The sequence below is a fragment of the Canis aureus genome, chromosome 18, assembly GCF_053574225.1.
Source record: "Canis aureus isolate CA01 chromosome 18, VMU_Caureus_v.1.0, whole genome shotgun sequence".
Taxonomy (NCBI): domain Eukaryota; kingdom Metazoa; phylum Chordata; class Mammalia; order Carnivora; family Canidae; genus Canis; species Canis aureus.
Genome location: NC_135628.1, coordinates 19,740,391 through 19,761,946, shown reverse-complemented (window position 1 = coordinate 19,761,946; position 21,556 = coordinate 19,740,391). Strand labels below are relative to the sequence as shown.

The window sequence follows — 21,556 nt, the reverse complement described above, 5'->3', positions numbered from 1 at the left end:
CGTTTCTTCTGTATGAGTAACACTCAGGCATACAAGAGCCTTTTATTAAAATGTAAATATCTTGTACTGGGGCACAACTAAGGCTGTATAAGCAGGTACTAAGGCACAGGAGGACACTTGAGAGCAAAGCCTACTTCCCTGAGCATTTTACTGGCTGTGTACTATAAGCTACATTATTTGCTCTATGTCTTAGCCTATGTCTCATGTCAAATGGGACAAATGTGGCATTCTTAAGCAATGCATAAAAAGCAATTTGCCTGTACCTCACTAGTAGGTGCTTAATAAACAGTAGCTGTTGTTACTATTCTATACAAACAAGAAGACTGTCAGAACTGTCCAAATTAAAAAAGCTAAAAGGTAGTTGGATTCAAGATTCAAAATCCAGTTCTGGGGGCACCTGGGTGGCTCAGTGGTTGAGCGTCTGCTTTCGGTTCACGGCGTGAGCCCAGGTTCCTGGGATGGAGTCCTGTACTGGGCTCCCTGCACAGAGCCTGCCTCTCCCTCTGCCTCTGTGTCTCTCATGAATAAGTAAATAATTTTTTTTTTAAAAAAAGCTGGTTCTGGGGCAGCCAGATAGCTCAGCGGTTTGGTGCCGCCTTCTGCCCAGGGTGTGACCCTGGGGACCCGGGATCGAGTCCCACATCATGCTCCCTGCATGGAGCCTGCTTCTCCCTTTGCCTGTGTCTTTGCCTGCCTCTCTCTCTCTCTCTGTCTCTCTCTCTCTTTTTCATGAATAAATAAAATCTTAAAAAAAAAATCTGGTTCTGTCCTGCTTCACAGTCCAAGCTTCTCCTGACCCCAGCCCCCAGCCTCCTTTATACCAAACTGCCCCAGGAAAAAGGGGAAGAGGAAGCAATATATGCTTTTGTCCTAGCATTAAGTCCTAGAATGTTCTAGGCAACCACATATGGTAGGTAAGGCAAGAAATCATTTAACTTAAGCTTTATAATATCCTCAACATGGAACAAGCCTAAACAAGTTCAATTCCCAACTGTGAAAATAAAGACATGGATTTCTTTTTCATATCTCCCTAAAAAAAAGAAAGTCTTCTTCAAATTCCCTTAATATAAACCCCCTGGGCCAGCTGCATAACTGTTATTTGTGTCTGCCATACATATATACATCTGAGCACATAAACATATTATTCCTCATATATATACATACACACTTCCAAAGAAGATTAGCTTCAAAGATGTTTTTCACCACCCAAAGTTACTTTGGAACTTACTGTTCTCAACATCCAAAGCATTTCTCAATTTTTATTTTCATTTCATTTCTGAAAACATTTCTTGAGGAAGAGGCTATGAACATGACCAGGCCCATCCTCCAGGAAGGGGCTGTACTTTGGTGGGAGGCAAAGTATACAAGTGATTACATGGAAGTATGGTGAGCAGGTGCCACAGGACAAACATGGAAGGGCCAATGATAATAATGCTATTTTCTGAGGTAAGAGAGGCTTTTTGTTCTGAAGGAAAAAATTTCTGTTTTATAACCTTACCAAAATAAACATTCTGGTTCATATTTCACTAGATAATGTATTTAACTACTATAGTAGTATATTTAACTCCAAACTGGAAGTACTTCTAGGATAGGGTAATGTTTATTTCATAGACTAAAATGAGGGTGAATTAAATATTGTATGAAAATTGGTTAATACAATCTCTAGCACAAGGTAGTGACTCCCTAACTGGTACCAAGAAATGGATCCATGTTTTGTGAGGCCTGCAGCTTTAGACTTTATATGGGAAAAAAAAAAAAGTTACAAATACAAAATGATTACAACAATTATCATTTATTTAGATTAAGAAATCACAACAAAATACAAAATTTTAAAAGCTAACATTACCAAAACATCACAAAATCAATATCCAGAATAAGAAACCAGTATGTGAATTAACCACCTGATACACTGCTATAAATACTTCTTTTGGGCTTCATATTCTTTGGTTACTTCTCATATGACAATGATTTTTATTAATATAATTTTCTATAAGGTGCAAACATAAATCAGTCTTTCCCCAAGTGTGGGTGATCAGTACTTATTTTTAATTATTGATAATTCAGAAAAGTTACTTTTAGCCTCACAGCTCCTTTTTGGTAAAGCCGTATACGTTTTTAGGATCACTGGCAAACTTGTAAACACCTTTATTAACTTTCTTTTATATATGAACCACAAGAATTCAGGGCATTTTCAAGCTTTCTTGTAAATGAAAGACTTGACTGACTTCAGATATTCTTTATCAACATAAAGACATTCATTAACCACTTTGTTGCCAATATTTTTTGTTGTTGATACACACACACTTGTATCAAATGAGCAAGAAACTTAAAAGCAGAATTTCTATGAAAAACAATAGTGCATTTATAAATGTATACTAATATCTCACATTGTATTGTATATAATTATATATAATTTTATAATATATAAATAACATAATATATAATATGTGATATTATATATTACATGTTATATTGCATTACTGAGTATATTCCTAACAGAAGGAACTTCCGTGGTAACTTAGATAAGAACTGAACTCCCTACTTAGAATTTTACACATTTAACAAACAAAAGAATTTTCCAGACTAGCTTCTTCCATACATTTCAAACTAATTCCTACTGATAGATATAGTACACATTTATACTACAATACCACCTCGGCCCCACCCCTTTGTGTAAGGGCCCCAGGTGAGCCAGCACAGTGGACAGGTGTTCCTGGGAAGTGATTCCCATATTTGGATGGCTATGAATAACTCAGACACAGAAATGACATGAATCATAGAAATGTATACCACTAAACCCAAACTAAGTATGTCCCAAATTCAACTTCTCCCTAGCTATATCTCAAAAATACTCTCAACTCCCAAGTCACTGAACTCAAAGAGATGATACAGAAGGGAAGTCAGAGTAGAAAAGAAAACTGTTAGCCAACTGCTGTTAATCTTGCTTTTTCAAATTTTACAACACGTTATGATCTTAAGAACACAGGACTGCACATACTGCTAGGGCTCCTCCAGGACCTTGGAAAGGACTCTGTGGGTCCTAGGCGAGTATTCATCAATGGTGAAACATGGATTATACAAGTGTGGGGCCTCAGGGCTTGAGCTTCATTAGCTTCACAATAAATCTGCCTCTATGGTCTCTATTACTCATCATTTATCTCAGTCTGTATATATCTGATCTTTCCAAATACATTTCAATTCCTTGGAAACAAGGAAGTAGTGTCTTAAGAACTAGCATATAGTAAACACTCAAAAATGTGTATGGTAGGGGCACCGGGTGGTTCATTCAGTTAAGGGTCTGTCCTTTTCTCAGGTCATGATCCCAGGGTCCTGGGATAGAGTCCTACATCAGGCTCCCTGCTCAGTGGGGACACAGAGTAAGTAAAGATATAAATGTATATATGTATTATAAACACACATATAAATACACACACACACATATATGTACACACATATATCCATGTGGGTGTAGAGATATTCATACATGTAAAAATAGATTATTTAGATATGTATTATACACACATATGTATTTTATATACTGTATATGTCATTTATCTGTAGTTATCTATATATTAATTCTCTATATAATACCAAAAAAAAAAAAACAGTGAGATGTGCCATGTTAATAATTAGAACATGGCATCTGGATCTTGTCCCTTCAAAGAGGTCCATCTCAGAAGAAAGTCACCATTATAGCCTGGCAGACAATGAACAGGGCTTTCTTTGGGAGGCCAGCGGCTGAACCAGGCAAGGGCCACTCTGCCATTAGGAGACTATCAATGCTGGACAGAGAGTCTGGAGTTAGTGACCCAAGAACAGTCGCTTTGACTCCTGCCAGAGTGGAGAGAGAGCTACTGGGAAGACTTCATCCTCAAAGAGAACATCCATTAATGCAGTCCCTGCTTGCAGCTGGCCTTTAAAAAATAAATAAATAATAGGTGAAAACCACTGCAACATTGCAGCATTTAGTGCAAGGGGGAAGAGAGAATTTTCTTTAAATCGATTTAGCATCTTACAATTGAAAGGCTTGCTCATTTCCAAACAAACATTCAATAAATTTCTGACATTTGCAGTTTCTGATTTTCAGATTCTAAATAAACAACATGTGCTATTCAACACTTGAGCAAGATCAACATGGAACAAATGTATTACTTCATCATGAAACAAAATGTGTTCTTTTAAATCCAGCAAGTTCAGAAGCATCCAGTCCATGTCAGCACAGTCAAAATCTGCAGGCAGGAGTAAGGATGGGATGGAGGGAGAGAAATGTAAAGAAATGTGGGGTACGGTTCTTGTTCTAAAAGCAAAAGCCAGGAAAAAAGGGAGGATATTTAAGGGGGTTGATAGCATTGTCCTGTCTCTCAGATCTCAGTCTAAAACACAAGGCCTCTGGCTTCGAGACAATGCTAGGAAAGGCCCTCTCATCAAGTGTCATCAGCCTGCTCCAGCCTTGAGGCTTCTTCACTGTCATCAGTGGGGAAGAATCAGGCTTCCTGCAAACAGCCCATCAGTTTGCATCTCTAGTATTGTCACGGTGGGAGAGGTCTCCAAAGTACAAGCCATCTAAAGGAAGCTATTTTCCAAATATGGAGGCTTTGGCCAACCCAGTCAGTCAGTTGCAGGCAGTTTTTCTGTCTGTGCATCTCAGTCACACATCAGAAAACATGGACACTATCATAAGAAAAAAAAAATCAGAGGCTTGTGAAATCTATGAGACAGAACGTTCACCAGCAATGTTCCATAAAGGGGGACAGGACTGTTTACGGCTGAGAACTGGCTAAATGGAAAACTGTTTTGGAGAAGGCTACGAAGTTTTAGATTTCGGGTTCCCCCACATTGTGGATGGTCTGTACATGCACTCACACACACGCATGCACTTGAAACCTCGCGTGGCTGTGTACCTGGGCCCTTCTTGTGAACCGTGGGAGGGAGCAGCAGGGCATCTTGCCGGCAAGCCACAGGGTGCAGGCAAAGAGCTGGGCAGGCAGTGACAAGCCTTTCATTCATTCATTTACTCATTCAGTCATTCCTTCTCCCCACAGGAAATGTCCTCATAAAGAATGTGCCCACAAGCTCAAAGCACAGTGCTTCTTTCTAATCCTGGGTTTTTCCAAATAAATACAGGCTACCAGGAAAGGCCATGTTGGAAGCCACTGGCCCTGACACCACTTTCCAGTCCACAGTGGCAAAGGCCTCCGCCAGCATCTGAAGTACCTGTGGCCACAGAGAACAGAAAGTGACCAGAGTCTGCAACCCCAATGCTGCAGAAGGGTTTCTCATTTCCTATTCTCAACCTTTCCTGGGAAGGGCCTGATGGTTTCACATAGCGGTAGATGGACACAACACACATTCTGTTAACCTCTACTGTAGACTTTCATAGCAGGATTACAAACATACTTATTAGGTAAATACACAAAATGGCAATAAATTGGGTGATTGTACTGTAATTGAGTACTTTACACTTATTAGCTCACTTAATCCTCCTAGCCACTGCATGGGGGAGGTGCTATTACCATCCTCATTGTACAGAGGCAGAAACTGAGGCACAGTGTTGTTACGCCATTTGTCCCTGGTCAAATGACCGGCAATTATCCGAGGTGTATATTCAAACCCAAACATGCTGTGTTCACTATGCTGCCTCTCAGGTGATCCTCACTTCAAGAGCTCAGAGCTACTTTCTGAAGGTGGAAATACAGACCAATTGTGTCTAGAGGAAGAGTAGAGTTCATCACTCATTTGGCAATTTGGCATAGGCCCAGCTCTGCTACCAGTCTGAAATCCAAATTCCAGTCCACAGTTGGCCAGCCATGGCCAAACTTAAAGCAAGTTTGATAACCTTTCTATGCCTCCGTTTGCTCACCTATAAAGTGGGAATAAAAAGGACCTGCTACTTATTATATATATAGCCATCTATTTAGCACACTATGGTGCTACTTTAAGAAGATAATGCAAATATTTACTAAACTATTGTTAGAGCCAAATTCTACATTATTGGCAGTACAGTAACTACCTTACTTTTCTTCCCAGGGAATTTGATCTTTACTAATTAGGTGGTTTACAAACCTACCCTCTGAAATGAAGCTGCATGGATTTATCACCTTGGTTTTGGAAATGAGGAAACTAAGGAATAGAAACTCACAAGAAACCTGCTGACGTTCAAGGTCAAAAACCACCAAATCGGGGCATCCGGGTGGCTAAGTGGTTGAGTGTCTGCCTTTGGCTCAGGTTGTGATCCCAGGATAGTGGGATCAAGTCCCCCCATTGGGCTCCCCGCAGGGAGCCTGCTTCTCTCTCTGCCTGTGTCTCTGCTCTCTGTGTCTCTCATGAATAAATAAATAAAATATTTTAAAACAAAAAGCAAAACAAAACCCAAGTCTTAGCTACTGCAAGATAGTAGGTCAACAATATTTCATCTCCTAACGTGGCCTCTACAGGAAAATCTGAGACAATGATAGCAAAGCTGAGGCTCCCAACATCTGTGGAATGTTCTATATGACCTTTTAGTTCAGTACCATCACAAGAATAACTGAATTAGGTCAGATTCTCTGTTTCAGTTTAAGAGGTGTGGTCTGCCTCCAGGCCTTTGTGCTGTCTGTTCCCTCTACCTGGATCCTGATGTTCCCTGTATGTCCTTATGGATAACTTCCTTCTGTGAAAGTTTTGGATCACCTTTGGATTAGCTTCTTTGGATTAGTGACCATACCCTGATCAACCAATTAAAAATTGTAACACTTCCTCCTCTCAATCCACCTTAGCCTTGCTCTAATCTATTTCCATAACCACCTTTCAATATCCTATTTATTTTTATGGTGATTATTTACTATCTCCCACCACTAGAACATAAATTCTCCAAAGTTGGGATCTTTGTTCACCAAAAAATACCAAGGGCCTAGAACTATGCCTAGCACAAAACAGATAAATATGTATTTAAATATGTATTATTACATAAATAAACTTAATAAGCAGAGGTACTTTTACAAATGTACCAGACAATCAAATCTACCAGGAATCCTTCCCTTTCTGAGACCAAAAGCCAAAAAAGATTTCCCAGCACTGAGATGCACAGACAGAGCAGGCATTTCATGAGTCTGTGACATTGACCTTCAGTGCTAAATTTAGTGCCCTTGGTGTTTCTGTGATGCCTAGTTACCAGTTTAGCTTTACCTATCTAGGATGTGCATGTCAAGAGTGTTTCTACAAACTCAAGGATCTACTCACAGTAAGAAGCAAACAAATCTTGATCAGCTTTTCCCGTCTCCAGGAAACGGAGCTGGGCTATGAATGAATGGAGAGCAAAGCTGACTGAGAAACACTTCACAATTGCAGGGCTATGGGATTTCTAGGTAATTCAAGTTGAGGGGACGGCTTCAGCTGGGATACCAGGGTTGTACATGGAGACAGGTGCTCCAGTACTAGACCAGAGAAGAAAGGCAAGGACCAACACGGAAATGCAAGTGCTGTGCTCTTCTAGGAGGAAGTGAGCAAAGACAGAGAATAGGGGTAAAAAAAAAAAAAATCACACTTCCCTTGGCTCCACAGCCCCAAATCCTTGTTCCTATGGGTACAGGTAAAAAACAGCTAAATGCACATTTTAACAGAACAGACAGCAGCTATTTGCCACTTGATGTTCTTAATTAATCTGCACTAAGCTTTACAATTATAATGAAAACTATGGGCCTTGCACACCAAAGGCCTTGAAAAATCTGTCAAGCAAGAAACAGGCCATAGTCCCACAGACCTTCATGTCACTGCTGGCTTAAGGATTTTGACTAGTGGTTAAGTTGCAATAACTCAGAATGGTCCTCAAGATGGAACTTCCACCTAAGCATTATTTCTAATACTTTTATGATTGCTAAATAACAAGCTCTGTGAAAAAAAATCAAAGATAATATTAAAATAAATCTTTCAGTGGTCCTTGCATGCACCTTTTTAATGTGGTCACTCAATAACACGGACACCTGAAAAATAACCATCTGCCTCCAAAACTTTACAGACTGAACCACAAACAATAAATACCGCTTAACAACACACATAAAGAACTTTCACTAAATGCTTGGTCTGATATATCTGCACTCATATGCCCCTCAGCAAGTTTATTTATGTGTCACTGCCTACTAATCAGGATGTTTTTACTCTTCTTGAGGTCAATTCTTATTTGTGCATTCGGGGCTATCTTTAAAAAGCAAAGGGCCTCTGCTCAGCAGAGGCGCTCAATAGTTTTAAGTTCGTCTCTTCACTCAGGGAATTTCAAGTGCTTGTCCATTTTAGCATTTATTTTCCATAAAGCTGGCTGGTTTTAAACTAATTCCAAAGTACAGTCATTGTTAGCCTTGCCACACAGTGTGCCGAAGTCATAACTATTGTTATAAACTTAATTCTTCAATATTTTAATTAAGAGAAAAGAGTAGCCCTTTGGGGATGACCATTACTTAAAAGCTGAGTTTCAGAAAATTTACAGAACCTTTAACCCTCTTTAAAAATGTTTACCCAATGCTAAAGACAATTCCTGCGAGCTTAAAAAGCTCTTTCGAACCACCAACCATTTAAAATCATCTAATTGATTACAAACTAAATCCTCAAGAAGGATAACTGCCTTTAACACATTTTAATAAATATAACTGATATTTTCTTTTAACCACCCATCCAAGTAGGCAGGCAATGTGGAAAAACTATGAACTCACCTTACATTAATTATAGTTTATCCTGAAGTAACTCTTAGTGAAAGTGAATAATGAGGTATGCAATAGCAGCCCTCTCAAAGTCGGGAAACATTATTTATTTATATATTTATATAATGACATATTTATTTGCTTGTATTTATTATTTTCTATTTATTATTGAAAGGAAAGGAACTTGAACTGACAAAATTTCCATTGGAGCTTTGCATTACGGGGGTTTTAGTATTACTTCAAACTGCCCATCATGAAAAATCTGATTTATCCTGTAAGTACCTTCGGTTCCAGCTATTCAATGATGATATGAATCAGCAAATTTGTTACTCCATTAAATTCCTGCTTTCAAGACGACCAAAACTTGCCTCGTTTTCCCTCACACCTCTATCAGAGGAGATGGAGGGTACGGACGTCTTAAAACTTTTTAGGTCTCAAAACCTGGACAATTTACTCATCAGGATTATCAGTTGAAAGGCATTCGGTAGACATTTTCAATGATTCCTTCCCATTCCGGATGCCCCCGCCCTTCATTATCCTATGCTAAACTAGCAATCAACGCTTATTAGGCACCCACTGTGTGCAAAGAGAAAGCATTATCCTAAGCAAAGGGGCAGGAGGCTCGGCCTCATTTTATTCCTGCATAAATACACAGCAGTCGTGATTTATTCTCACAACTTTGCAGAAACGTGAGTTGCATCCACATGGATGAATTCCCCAGCATTCGTTTGGGAATGAATTTCTGGGGTTAATCTACAGGTCCTCGGGATCGGACGGCCCCGATGGGGCGCCGCGCGGCCCCCGCACCTTGCAGCCCGCACAGTCGACTCGGGGGCGCCAGCCACACCTTCTGCAGGTGGCTGGACCGCCGGAGCCAGCGGAGCCCGACCCCTCTCCCCTCGCAGGGACTCCGGGTAGGAGGAGTCTGTAAATGCGTGCCGGGACTCGAGCGAATTCAGGGACTTGTTGAAAGCCCCCCCGCCCCGGGCGGGGCGGGGGGGGGGGTCCCGGGCCGGGCGAGAAGGCGGCGGCGCCCCTCCCCCGCGGCCCGCGAGTCCCCCGCGCCCCGGGCTCCGCGCAGGCCGCCGCCGCCGCTCCCGGGCGCAGCCGGCGCCCCTCGGGCCTAGCACCATTTGAAAGGCAAATCTCCGAGCGGGGCGCCTCTGGATGCCCGGCCCCGGCCCCCGCCCCGCCCCCGCCCCCGGGGATCGCTCTCCAGCAGACACAGCCGCGGGGGCCTCCGCGGACGCCCGGCCCGGGGCGTTGGGCGCGGCCCGCGGGCGCCCCCGGGACCTCCGCCCGCCGCGCCCCGGCGTCCGCGCCAGGCCGGGGAGGGTGCGCGGGGGCCCGGCTGCCCGGGGTGCCCAGGCCGGCGTCCCCCGCCGCGCCCAGCGAGCCCGCGGCGCGGGGAGACGGGGCTGCAGCCGCGTCCTCCGCCCGCGGCCCGGGCTCCCGCCCCCTCCCGACGCACCACACCTAGCAACCCGCGCTGACAGGACGCAGTGGCGGCGGCGGCGGGAGGAGGAAGCGGAATGGCTGCCGCGGTGGAGCCACCCCCGCCCCCCGCCCCGCTCCCACCTCCCGGCCGCTGCAGCCGCCGCCGAGCCCTGACAGCTCGAGCCCGGGCGGAAGCAGCCGGCGGCGTGCAGCGCCCGCCCCCCCGCCCCCCGGGCCAACTAACTCCGCGCCCCCGCCCGGCGCCCGGCCGCCGCGCCCTGCGCCCCGCGCCCCGCGCCCCCGCCCCGCCGCCGCCCCCCGCCGCCCCCGCCGCCCCCGCCGCCGCGCAGCCCCGCTCCCACCACTTGGCCGCCGCCGGCGCGCACGCCCCCCGGGACCCCGCAGCCCCGCCGGCCGCCGGCCCCGCACCTCCGGGCGCCCCCGCACCCCGCGCCCCGCGCCCCGCGCCCGCACACGCCCTCCCTCCCCGCCGCCCCTGGCCATTCTGGGGTTGTCGCCTGGGCAGGAGTTTCCGCGCGCCGGGCACCCCCGCCCACCCCCGGGCCGTTTACCGATGTGGTTGTCCTCGATGTGCTCGATGAGGTCGGCCAGGGTGGGGAAGTGGAGTCCGCAGCCCCCGAATCGGCAGGTATTGGAGAAGAAGGAGGCGGCGGCGATGCCTGTCATGGTGCTACATCGAGAGCCCCCCTGGTGTCGGCTCTGCGAGCGCCGGGCCGGCGGGCGGAGGGAGGAGGAGGAGGAGGGAGGAGGGAGGGAGGCAGGGTGGGGTGAGGAGAGGAGGGGCTGGGGGAGGGGGAGAGAGGCGGGGTGAGGGGAGCGGAGAGAGCGGGACGGAGGGAGAGGGGCCGGCGCGGCGGCGGAGAGCGAGGAGAGACCGGGAGCGGCGGGAGGCGGGAGGCGGAGGGCGAGGGCGGCGGCGGCGGCGGCGGCGGCGGGAGCGCGGGGGCGGGGGCGGGCGCGGGCGCGGGCGCGGGCGGGGAGGCCGCCGCAGCTGGGAGGAGGGACCAGGGCGCGCGGCAACAGCTGTGCGGCCCCGACCGCGGCTCCCGGACCGAGGCCTCACCTGCGAGCTCCTGCCACCAACTTTATCCCCCTCGGCCTGCCCTCCACAGTTGGCGATACATGCGAGCTGCTTGGAGCTCCCTCGCTTGTCTATGACACTCGTGATACATACACATCTATTCATTACACGCGCATCCCGCCCTGAGAACTCCGGGAGTCACCCGGGCACCACTCGGGGACATTTGTTTGCACTTGGCCGCCTGTCTAGGTGTGACACTGACATTCACAGGGGACCCAGGAAAGGTAATTGTGTGCACCTTACTCTTTAAACCTTTTTTTTCTTTTTTCTTTTTTTTTTTTTTTTTTTTAGTCATTTTCTCTGGAGGTTTAGTACTAACTAATTGATTTTAATGAAATTTCCCTCTAGGCCAAAAGAAAATCTTAGCTTTATTTAAATTTCAAAATAGATTTCTCGATTGTCAAGTGCATTTGCCCGTGTTTTACATAAAGTACCACGTTTGTTATCCTCCCTGCTCCTTTTTGGGAGAACAAAAACTAAAATGATTTCGTTCCCCCAAATTGCAGCACCCCACTGCTCCGGCTCAGGGCTGGGAATTGACTCATCCGTGTCCCTGGGAGCAAGACCATCAGCAGAAAGGACAGTGCATTGGTTAAGGCTAAAAGGAGTAAAAACAGGGTCAAGGGACATATTTACTCTTCATTTAAAAGAGAAAAGACTCTTCCAGTCAATCTTGAACATTTAAACCAAAGCACTGACCACTTAAGCACTTCAGTTGAATTTGGTAGCATCCCCCCAAACTAGTACTTTGCTAAGAATCAATTGCTTTCTGGTCCCCGCACCCCCCCCTTCAGTTGCACTCATATTTTGACCTGCAGAGTGTGTGATCTCCGATAGCACTTTTCCAGGTGCCTGAGGAACATTACACATTATCGGCAGCTTACGACCCAACAGTGCATTTTTAAAATTAATACAGGCACACTGAATTTAGCACTTTTCCTTAGGACAAATTTCACTTGCCTCTGGTGCAGATATGTACAGAAATAGTATTTCCCTCTCCATAAACTATATTCATCTCCCATATTATTACTAGTAATATGATTGTCAACACAACACTTTCCATCTGAGTTTTAAGAGTAAGAACACCACAAAAGTTTTATAATCTGACAGTCACAGCGATTAGGGATGATTAGTTCCCTCATCCATGGCATTTCTCCTCCTCTCCCATTTCTTCTTACCCAGCTCACAGGGTGACAGCCATGTGCTGAGATGAGAGTTGGGTTGGATGAGGCCCGGGGCCGTTGTGTCATTGAAGTTCAGTATGGTGCCAAGAATGGTTTCCTGGGCCCATTTGCGGGTGGGGGCAGGGCCTGGGTGGGCCTGATAATGCGCCAGCGACCCGGTTGGCTGGAGACCGGAGCCAGGGCCAGACAAGGGTCTAAAGAGCAGGAGTTAGAATTCTAGATCTTGAATTAGAATTTTGGCAGCTGTGCAGCGCATTCAGCTGCCCAGTCTGGGAAGGCCTTCAGCTGACAGTAGGCAGGATATCTGGCAGACAACACACCCCACCAAGTAACAGGACAGGGTAATGCCCTGCAAAAGCTTCAACCCAAACCTGTGCCAAAACAGCTTCCCCCTACAGATAAGAGTTAGGCACCACCACCATGAAGTATCTAGGAATTATCAAGAGCTTGGGAGAAGTAGCAACTCTGCCCTCCAGGGGAAAAAAAAAAAAAAAAACTATCTATGTGGAATTATTAACTCCAGGCAAGAGAGTCAGGGATGGAAAGTGCCAGAAATGTGCAGGTGAAAGACAAGGAAGTAAGGGTACTGCATTTCACTAGAGCACTCTAGTGCACAAGTGATAGGCCAAATTTAATAAACAGAGCTTTTTCCTAAGCCAAAAGAACATAAATTTTTAAGATTTACATTTTTTTTAGCTTGGGCAATTATTAATATTTTGTAAGGACTCATTTTTTCTTAAATATTTTATTTATTTATTCATGACACAGAGAGAGAGAGAGGGAGAGAGGCCTCTGGACACAGGCAGAGGGAGAAGCAGGCTCTGTGCAGAGAGCCTGATGGGGGACTCGATCCCAGGACTCTGGGATCATGCCCTGAGCTGAAGGCAGGTGCTCAACCACTGAGCCATTCAGGTGTCCCTCACTTTCTCTTCCACTCTACTAATTCTTATATGAACTGAAGCTCTGCCTATGTGACATTCTGTTTGTTTGTTTTATCGGCACACTCTAGGCATTTCTGGCCTTTATATTAGATACATAATCATGCTCTATTAGATTTGGGAAGATACTCTGGCTGTCAGGCCCACTGATATCGTGCATGTGGTAAATAAATTGAGGCCAGGGACATGGAGTGTGTTCTCCCCAGGCTCCCACAGCATGTTTCCTCTCTGTATTCATAGTGCATTCAGTAAGGCATCGGTTGACAGTAAAAGAACAAAGATCTAGTAACCACAGGCAAACTTTTAAAAAATTACAGTGGCTTGCTTATCATCATGTACTTACATTGAAAAGTATTTGTTTAAGAGGTGCCTGGCTGGCATAGTCAGTAGAATACATGACTCTTGATCTTGGGGTTGTGAGTTCAAGCCCTACATTGGGCCTAGCTAGAGCTTACTTTAAAAAAAAATTTTTTTTAAATAAATGTTTGTTGCAAGGATGTCCCTTCAGATGAAGTCAACACTAGGCTATAAGAATATAGACAATAAATGTTTCAGCCTATGGTGTTCAAGAGAAAGTGATGGCTGATCTATCTCTACATTTACAAAAAAAAAATTGTCTGCCTAATTTGGGTAGTAAAAATATTTCAAAGGAAAGAGATAGTGAAAGAATGGAGAAGTCAGAAGGATAGCATAGTGTTTATGGCCAAAAGTGTTCCCTGGGTTTAAGACCTTTTTCTTACAAACCTTTTCTCAGGGCACTAATGCCTCCTGCTGTGGAAACCTGGACAAAATATGGACCTAGTGGTACTTGATACCACTAGGTACTTAGTATTGGTGGTTGGTACTTAGCATTACAAATGATTTGGGATCCCAAAGCAATCTCCCCAAATCCAGCATTGTCCACAGGCTGGCGCAGCTGCCAGCAATGTGTGGATCCATCGGTCTAAGGGAGCCAACCAGAAGCCACCAGAGGATTCTGTGTCATATAATTGTCTGGCCTCCACATACAGGAATCGGTTAATTTAGGGATATTCTGATAAAAATCGTGTACTTCCTGTACCCTGCATGGTCATCTGTTAGCACTGTAAGAGGATGTGTATGAACATCGGACTCTGTTTTGAGTTTAATTCTCCATACTGTCTTCAATTCTAGCTTTCTTGGCTTTTCTGCATCATTCCCCCAGGTTCCTCTTAAGTTACTTTTCGGGTTTACTGGATGTAAACAGGCTCTTTGTAAGTAGCTTGAGGCATTCCTTCTACAGCCACCACGACATAGACTGAATAGATCACAAGGCCAGTCTTTTTCTGCTTGTGCCAGTCTATGGCCATTTGTAGGAATGGCAGCTCTTGGGGCACCTGGCTGGCTCAGTCGATGAAGCATGTGACCCTTAATCAAGGGCTGTTAGTTCAAGCCCCACATTAGGTACAGAGATTACTTAAAAATAAAATACTAAATAAATAAATAAATAAATAAATAAATAAATAAATAAAGGAATGGCAGCTCTTAAAGACTCAGGCTACCACTTTTGCCAACAGCTACCACTTTTGCCAACAGTAACCCTTACCTTGACAGGATGTTTTCTTTAGGCTTCACCTTCTTCCAAGGAGGATGATGTCTATTCCAGATTTTCCTGTTTAATATTTATGCAACCAAATCATTAAGCTTTTTGTCTTGATTTTACTCCAGCTCAGAAATGAATCAACTTTATCAGCTCTTTGGTGCTTAACTCTCATTTTGGTCCCCAGTCTTATCTGCCTAGATTTAAGTGTTGACCTCAGGATGAGTAATGAGGGTTCTCCTTGTATGCCACTAGTGACCAATCCTCATAAGTGTTACCCCTTAGAACTCTCTACCTGGCTGCTTCTGCCTTACTATCTACATAGTTATGGCATTTTCATTTCCAGCTCCTTGCAGGATTTCTCCAGAACTAATTTTTTTAAAGATTTTATTTATTTATTCATGAGAGACACAAGCAGAGGGAGAAGCAGGCTCCCTGCAGGAAGCCCGATGCAGCCCTCAATCTCAGGATCCTGGGATCACGATCTGAGCCAAAGGCAGATGCTCAACCACTGAGCCAGGTGCCCCTCTCCCGAACTAAATTAATGAAACATTCAACCAATGGCTGGGGCTCTTTTTTTTTTTTAAGATTTTATTTTATTTTATTTTTTTCATGAGAGACACACAGAGAAAGGCAGAGACACAGGCAGAGGGAGAAGCAGGCTCCATGCAGGGAGCCTGATGTGGGACTCCATCCTAGGACCAGGATCATGCCCTGAGCCAAAGGCAGATGCTCAACTGCTGAGCCACCCAAGTATCCCAATGGCTGGAGTTCTAATTGAGCATCCCAGGTTTACTCCCCTACTGCAGTCTGCCACACTGCCACCCAAATGATAGCTGCAAATCTAAATCTGATGAGATTTAGCCATCCAGCCCAAGCTTTCAAATGGACAAAAGAGCAGACAGCCAATCACAATTTCATTTGTTCCTTCAACATATTTTGTTTGAACCTCTATGCAAGGTCCTGCCACACAACCCCAGAAGGCATTATTTATGTAGGCAACTGCAAGGACAGTGACCCCAAGATTTGTACATCCCAGTAGCCTGTGTAGGATACAAAGGATACAATTTGGATAAGACAAGTACAGTCTCTCCTCTAATGAGGGAACACCAAATGCTTTGCAAGGTCCTTCTAAACAGGTTCTTAGTGCCTGCCATGGATGGCTCAGTGGACTCCACATACTGTCCTCTTGGCTGCTCTGGTGTCTGCCATTTCACTCCTTTCCAACTTGGGCTCATTCAGGTGATCACTTTTGTTGCTGTTGACTATAATCGAGTCACTAAGGCACTACTGCTTGAAAAAGACCGCACAGCTTTTTGCCGAGGGATGTGTCCTTAGGCATTATTGATGCTCACCCAGCAATGCCCAGTGTTGAAGATTTTCTATCCCTTCCAAAGCTGCTAGTATCTTTTTCGTCCTAGCTTTTTGAGGTTTCATCAGCTCCTGCTTTATAATCCTTTTCCCCTAGGACTTAAACGAGTTATCAAGGGAGACTGGGCTAGAGGATCAAGTTGGAAACACTGCTCCATGATCTCCTCTCCCCTGCTAAAATCCCTCAGCGCCAAGCCTCACTATCAGAATAGCTTTCTACTCAATGATCTTCATAATCAGATCCTGCAGAATGCAGTACATATACTGGCAGTTCATGATGAATCAAATTATTTTCGTTTTCAAGATACATTCACTATACGTGACAGGCCACCTTGCCTTTACATGTGTTTGTATAGCCTGCCAGAAACATTCTTCCATCTTCCCCTCTCTTCCTACCAACACTTCAGCAGCTTAGCCTGTGACTTCCTACAGGAAGCCTTCCCAGCATCCTGCCTCTTCTTTCATCCCGGCTAAGCTATATGGTTATCATCTGTGCTTCAGCCAAGCTCCCTCTGCATTAGATTTTGACTGTTAGCTTACTGGTCTTTCTTCTCTAGACCAATGGTTCTTAAATCTTTTAAATCAAGAACTCTGTTGGGATGCCTGGGTGGCGCTGTGGTTGAGTGTCTGCCTTCGATTCAGGGTGTGATCCCAGGGTCCAGGATCGAGTCCCACAATGGGCTCCTTTAAGGGAGCCTGCTTCTCCCTTCTGCCTCTCTCTATATATATCTCTCATGAATAAATAAACAAAATCTTTTTTTAAAAAATCAAGAACTCTGTCCATAAAAAAAGTAAACCTTGATCCCATAAATATTTATGTTTTGATTTATAAATTGTATATAGGCACTCCTATTCAAATATAGTATGTATATTATAAAATAAATCAGACATTTTAAGAAGGTATCTTTTTAAAAAACAGAAATGGAAGGTCTAATATCTTCATTCCACATCCCAGAGTATTGTGTGGCCCCCACCCTGGGATGAATGCATTCTACCTTGAAGGCCACAAGTCCTAGTCTCCTTGAAAAAAGTCTTTCTTTCATCATGCCTGCACATAGTTTTCAGTACAAGCTGCATGGGGGTATAGCTCAGTACTGCGATAAGGCAATGCACTGAGATTTCAGTTTTCAATGCTAAAGCAATTTTTAACAATGTGTTACTGTTCTTCTCTTATGTAGCATCAGGAAAAGATAGCATTCAATCATCTCTCAGCTTGGATAGATTACAGCCATTATACTTTGCCATGATCATGGCCCAATCTTTGATGAGACCTTTTTTTAGGTCTAGTACAGTGTCACTGCCCTGTGCCCCTAACAGGCACTTATGAAATGCTCGTCTCATTGGTTTTGATGGCACTTGGTTTCCCAGTGTCTGCTGATGCAGACAAAGCTGTTCAACTGGACAGAGATAAGCAGGGAGGCACTGAGCCATGACATGAGATCTGACACTAGCTCTCCTTTTATTTGACTGACTAGGATGCCTTTCTCTTTCACAGATGTTCAAGTTCATTTTGATGATTATTTTAAATAACAATTACTACCATTCATTGAGTGCCTACTGTTGTGTCAGGCTTTGGATGAGATATCTTAACAGATCAGTTTTTAAACCCTATATCATGCCCAAGTTAAAAAAAATAATAAAGGAGTAAGGTAACTTACTGAGGCCCATAAAGCTGAACTAAAATTTGAACTCAAGTCTGTCTGACTCCAGAGTCTTTGCTCTTAATATAATATTAATATAATATTCATACCTGGATTTGGGTATTACAGATCATTTTCCTTCTCTCCTCTTGAGTCTGAAGAAGTTGGCCTCTTGGCCACAGGCAGGATCCATCACAGACATTAAGATATCACAGACATTAAGACATTAAGATTGAAAGGTAAGAATTTTAGGCTACATTACAAAGCTGTGATTATCAAGGCAGCATGGTATTGGTACAAAAATAGACACAGAGATCAATGGAACAGAATAGAGAACCGAGAAATGGACCCTCAACTCTATGGTCAACTGATCTTTGACAAAGCAGGAAAGAGTATCAAATGGAAAAAAGACAGTCTCTTCAACAAGTAGTGTTGGGAAGATTGGACAGCAGCATGCAGAAGAATGAAACTGGAGTACTTTCTCACACCATACACAAAAATAAATTCAGAGGATCCCTGGGTGGCTCAGCAGTTTAGTGCCTGCCTTCGGCCCAGGGCATGATCCTGGAGTCCCAGGACTGAGTACTATGTCGGGCTCCCTGTGTGGAGCCTGCTTCTCTCTCTGCCTGTGTCTCTGCCTCTCTCTCACTCTCTCTCATGAATAAATACATAAAGTATTAAAAAAAAACAAAAATAAATTCAGAATGAGTGAAAGTCCAAATATGAGACAGGAAATCATTAAAATCCTAGAAGAGAACACAAGTAGCCGCATCTGTGACTTTGGCCACAGTAACTTCTTGCTTGACACATCTCCATAAGCAAAGGAAACAAAAGCAAAGATGAATTATTGGAATTTTATAAAGAGAAAAAGCTTTTGCACAGCAAAGAAAACAGTCAATAAAACTAAACGTATGGAATGGGAAAAGATATTTGCAAACAACTTATCCAAAGTCTATTAAGAACTTATCAAGCTCAAAAAAAAATAATTTATCAAACTCAACAACCAAAAAACAAATAACCCTCTTAAGAAATGGGCAGAAGACACGAATAGACATTTTTCCAAAGAAGACATCCAGATGGCTAACAGACACATGAGAAGATGCTCAGTATCACTCATCATCAGGGAAAAACAAATCAAAATCACAATGAGATACAACTTCACACCTGTCTGAATTGCTAAAATTAACAACACAAGAAACAACAGGTGTCGGTGAGGATGTGGAGAAAGGGGAACTCTCTTGCACTGTTGGTGGGAATGCAAACTGGTACAGCCACCCTGGAGAACAGTTTGGAGGGTCCTCAAAAAGCTAAAGAACAGAACTACCCTACGACCCAGCAATTGCACTAAGGTATTTACTTAAAGGATACAAAAATGCAGATTCAAAGTGGTACATGCACCCCCAATGTTCATAGCAGCATTATTAACAATAGCCAAAACAAAAAACAAAAAAACCAATGGCCAAACTATGGAGAGAGCCCAGATTTCCATTTCCATCCACTGATGAATGGTTAAAGATGTATACACACACACACACACACAAAATGGAATGTTACTCAGCCATCAAAAAGAATGAAATCTTGCCATTTGCAATGACTTGGATGGAACTAGAGGGTATTATGCTATGCAAAATAAGTCAGAAAAACAAATAACTTATGATCTCACTTATATGTGGAACTTAAGAAACAAAACAGAGGCTTATAGGGGAAGAGGGAAAAGAAAAGAGAGGGAAACAAGCCATAAGAGACTCCTAATAATCAAGAACAAACTTAGGGTTGCTGGAGGGAGGTTGGGGGGGTGGGTGGGATGGATGACAAGTATTAAGGAGGGTACCTGTGATGAGCCCTGGGTGTTGTATGTAAGTGATGAATATCTACTAGAAACCAATATTGCACTGTATGTTCACTAATTAAAATCTAAATAAAATTTTTTAAGAAGCGTCCTACTTTGCCAAATGTACTTAGGATTGGGCACTGAGGGTTGGGATGGGCCATTGATGATGGAGAGGCCCTGGGGCCTCCACCAGGTATTGATACTCTTGGCCTGTTTTTCTCCTTTCCTTCTCCTTTGGAATGTCCTTTTATTCCTGTTCCCTAATATCTTATTTTAAAATTGAACTTAGGGGGAGCTTGGGTGGCTCAGTCCGTTAAGCATCCAACTCTTGATTTTGGCTCAGATCATGATCTCAGGATCGTGAGATGGAGCCCCACAATGGCTCCGTACTGCTGAGCATGAAGCCTGCTTAAGATTCTCTCTCTCCCAGGATGCCTGGGTGGCTCAATGGTTGAGCATCTGCCTTTGGCTCAGGGTGTGATCCCAGGATCCTGGGATCGAGTCCTGCATTGGGCTCTCTACAGAAAGCCTGCTTCTCCCTCTGCCTATGTCTCTGCCTCTCTCTCCTTGTCTCTCAGGAATAAATAAATTAAATTTTAAAAAAACGATTCCCTTTTTCCCTCTCCCTGTGTCCCTCCCTTGAAATAAATAAATAAAATTTTAAAATTAAATGAAATTGAACTTAATAGAGAAGTAAGACTGAGAGGTGCCCTTGTTTTGCTCTCTGGTTCCTGACTTACCCTTCATTGTGTACCTTTGCACCACTGACTTTGTGGGGAGCGGAGAACATAGGCATTACCTGTCACGTGGAAAGGTGACTCTGTTTGCTCTTGTAATGCTCTTTCCCTTTGTCCCCGGTCTGTGTCATGACTCTAACCATGTGGCTTCAGCCAATTGTTTGGCATAATCATGTTTTCTGTTGCAGTTCTAATTCCTGGAGCCACAGAGCCAACAGCCCTGCTGGACCCTACCTGGAAGGGGTCTGCCACTCAGGCCCTTCTCTTCTAGGGTTGGCTCCATGCAGAGGCTACTTTTGCCTTTCAGAAAACAGACCCAGATTCCAGGAGTACCCCCAGGAAGGCCTTCTCCCCTTGGTTTTACAACTAAATTTACCTTTCTATAATTTTCATCTCATTATACTTCTGCTGACATAAATGATTGTCTTCTCTATAGTACCTCAAACATCTCATGACTTTTTATTTCTCTTAGAGGTCTCAACTCAGAAGCCTTAAGGACCAGGCAATGAGAGAAGACAGTAGCTTGTGAGTGCACATGTATGTATCGTGTGGATGGTAGGGATGGGGATGAACTGGAGAGCAGTGTTCTCTCAAAACACTGGAAGGCAAACCAGTCCCATCTGCAGGCCACATCTGAGCGACTAGTTGGCAATCTGTTTTTCCTTCCATGCCACAGTGCAAAAATTAGATGACTTTTGCTGTCACAATAGCCCAAGAGTATTGGGATTAACTATTTCTAAACTTCTCACCATCATGAGATTAGACACAATTTAATTATTGGTGCAAATAATTCAGAAAGGACCCTTTGCTCCTTAGATCTCCAAGGTGATGTCAGAGCTGTCTAGGTAATAACCATACCAGAGGGAAGAATAGTTGCTAGAGCTTTCTCCAGGCTCCAACACTTCCTGGTTCTCAGTTTTCCTCTCATATTTCCCGTTGCAGATCAGAGTCTTAGGATAATTAATTTTCAACAATCTGAGTATGGGAGTCCTCCAAATTTATCTAAATGAATACTGTATATAAAGATAATGTTTTATGATGCCTGACCAGTCTCTAGCTACAGTTTGTTTAAGCAACAAGGGGGCTCCT

The 21,556-nt window shown here is 44.1% G+C and overlaps 1 protein-coding gene across 1 annotated transcript in view; it reads right to left on the bottom strand.

Annotated features, from left to right (window-relative positions):
• Positions 1 to 10,982, bottom strand: part of JAZF1 (JAZF zinc finger 1) — a 336,781-nt gene extending 325,799 nt beyond the window's left edge. The window contains exon 1 of the mRNA XM_077856425.1: positions 10,679 to 10,982. Within this exon, the coding sequence (XP_077712551.1) occupies positions 10,679 to 10,793 (115 nt within the window). The 5' untranslated portion in view covers positions 10,794 to 10,982. The remainder of the gene's footprint in view (positions 1 to 10,678) is intronic.
• Between the last annotated feature and the right edge of the window lie 10,574 nt (positions 10,983 to 21,556).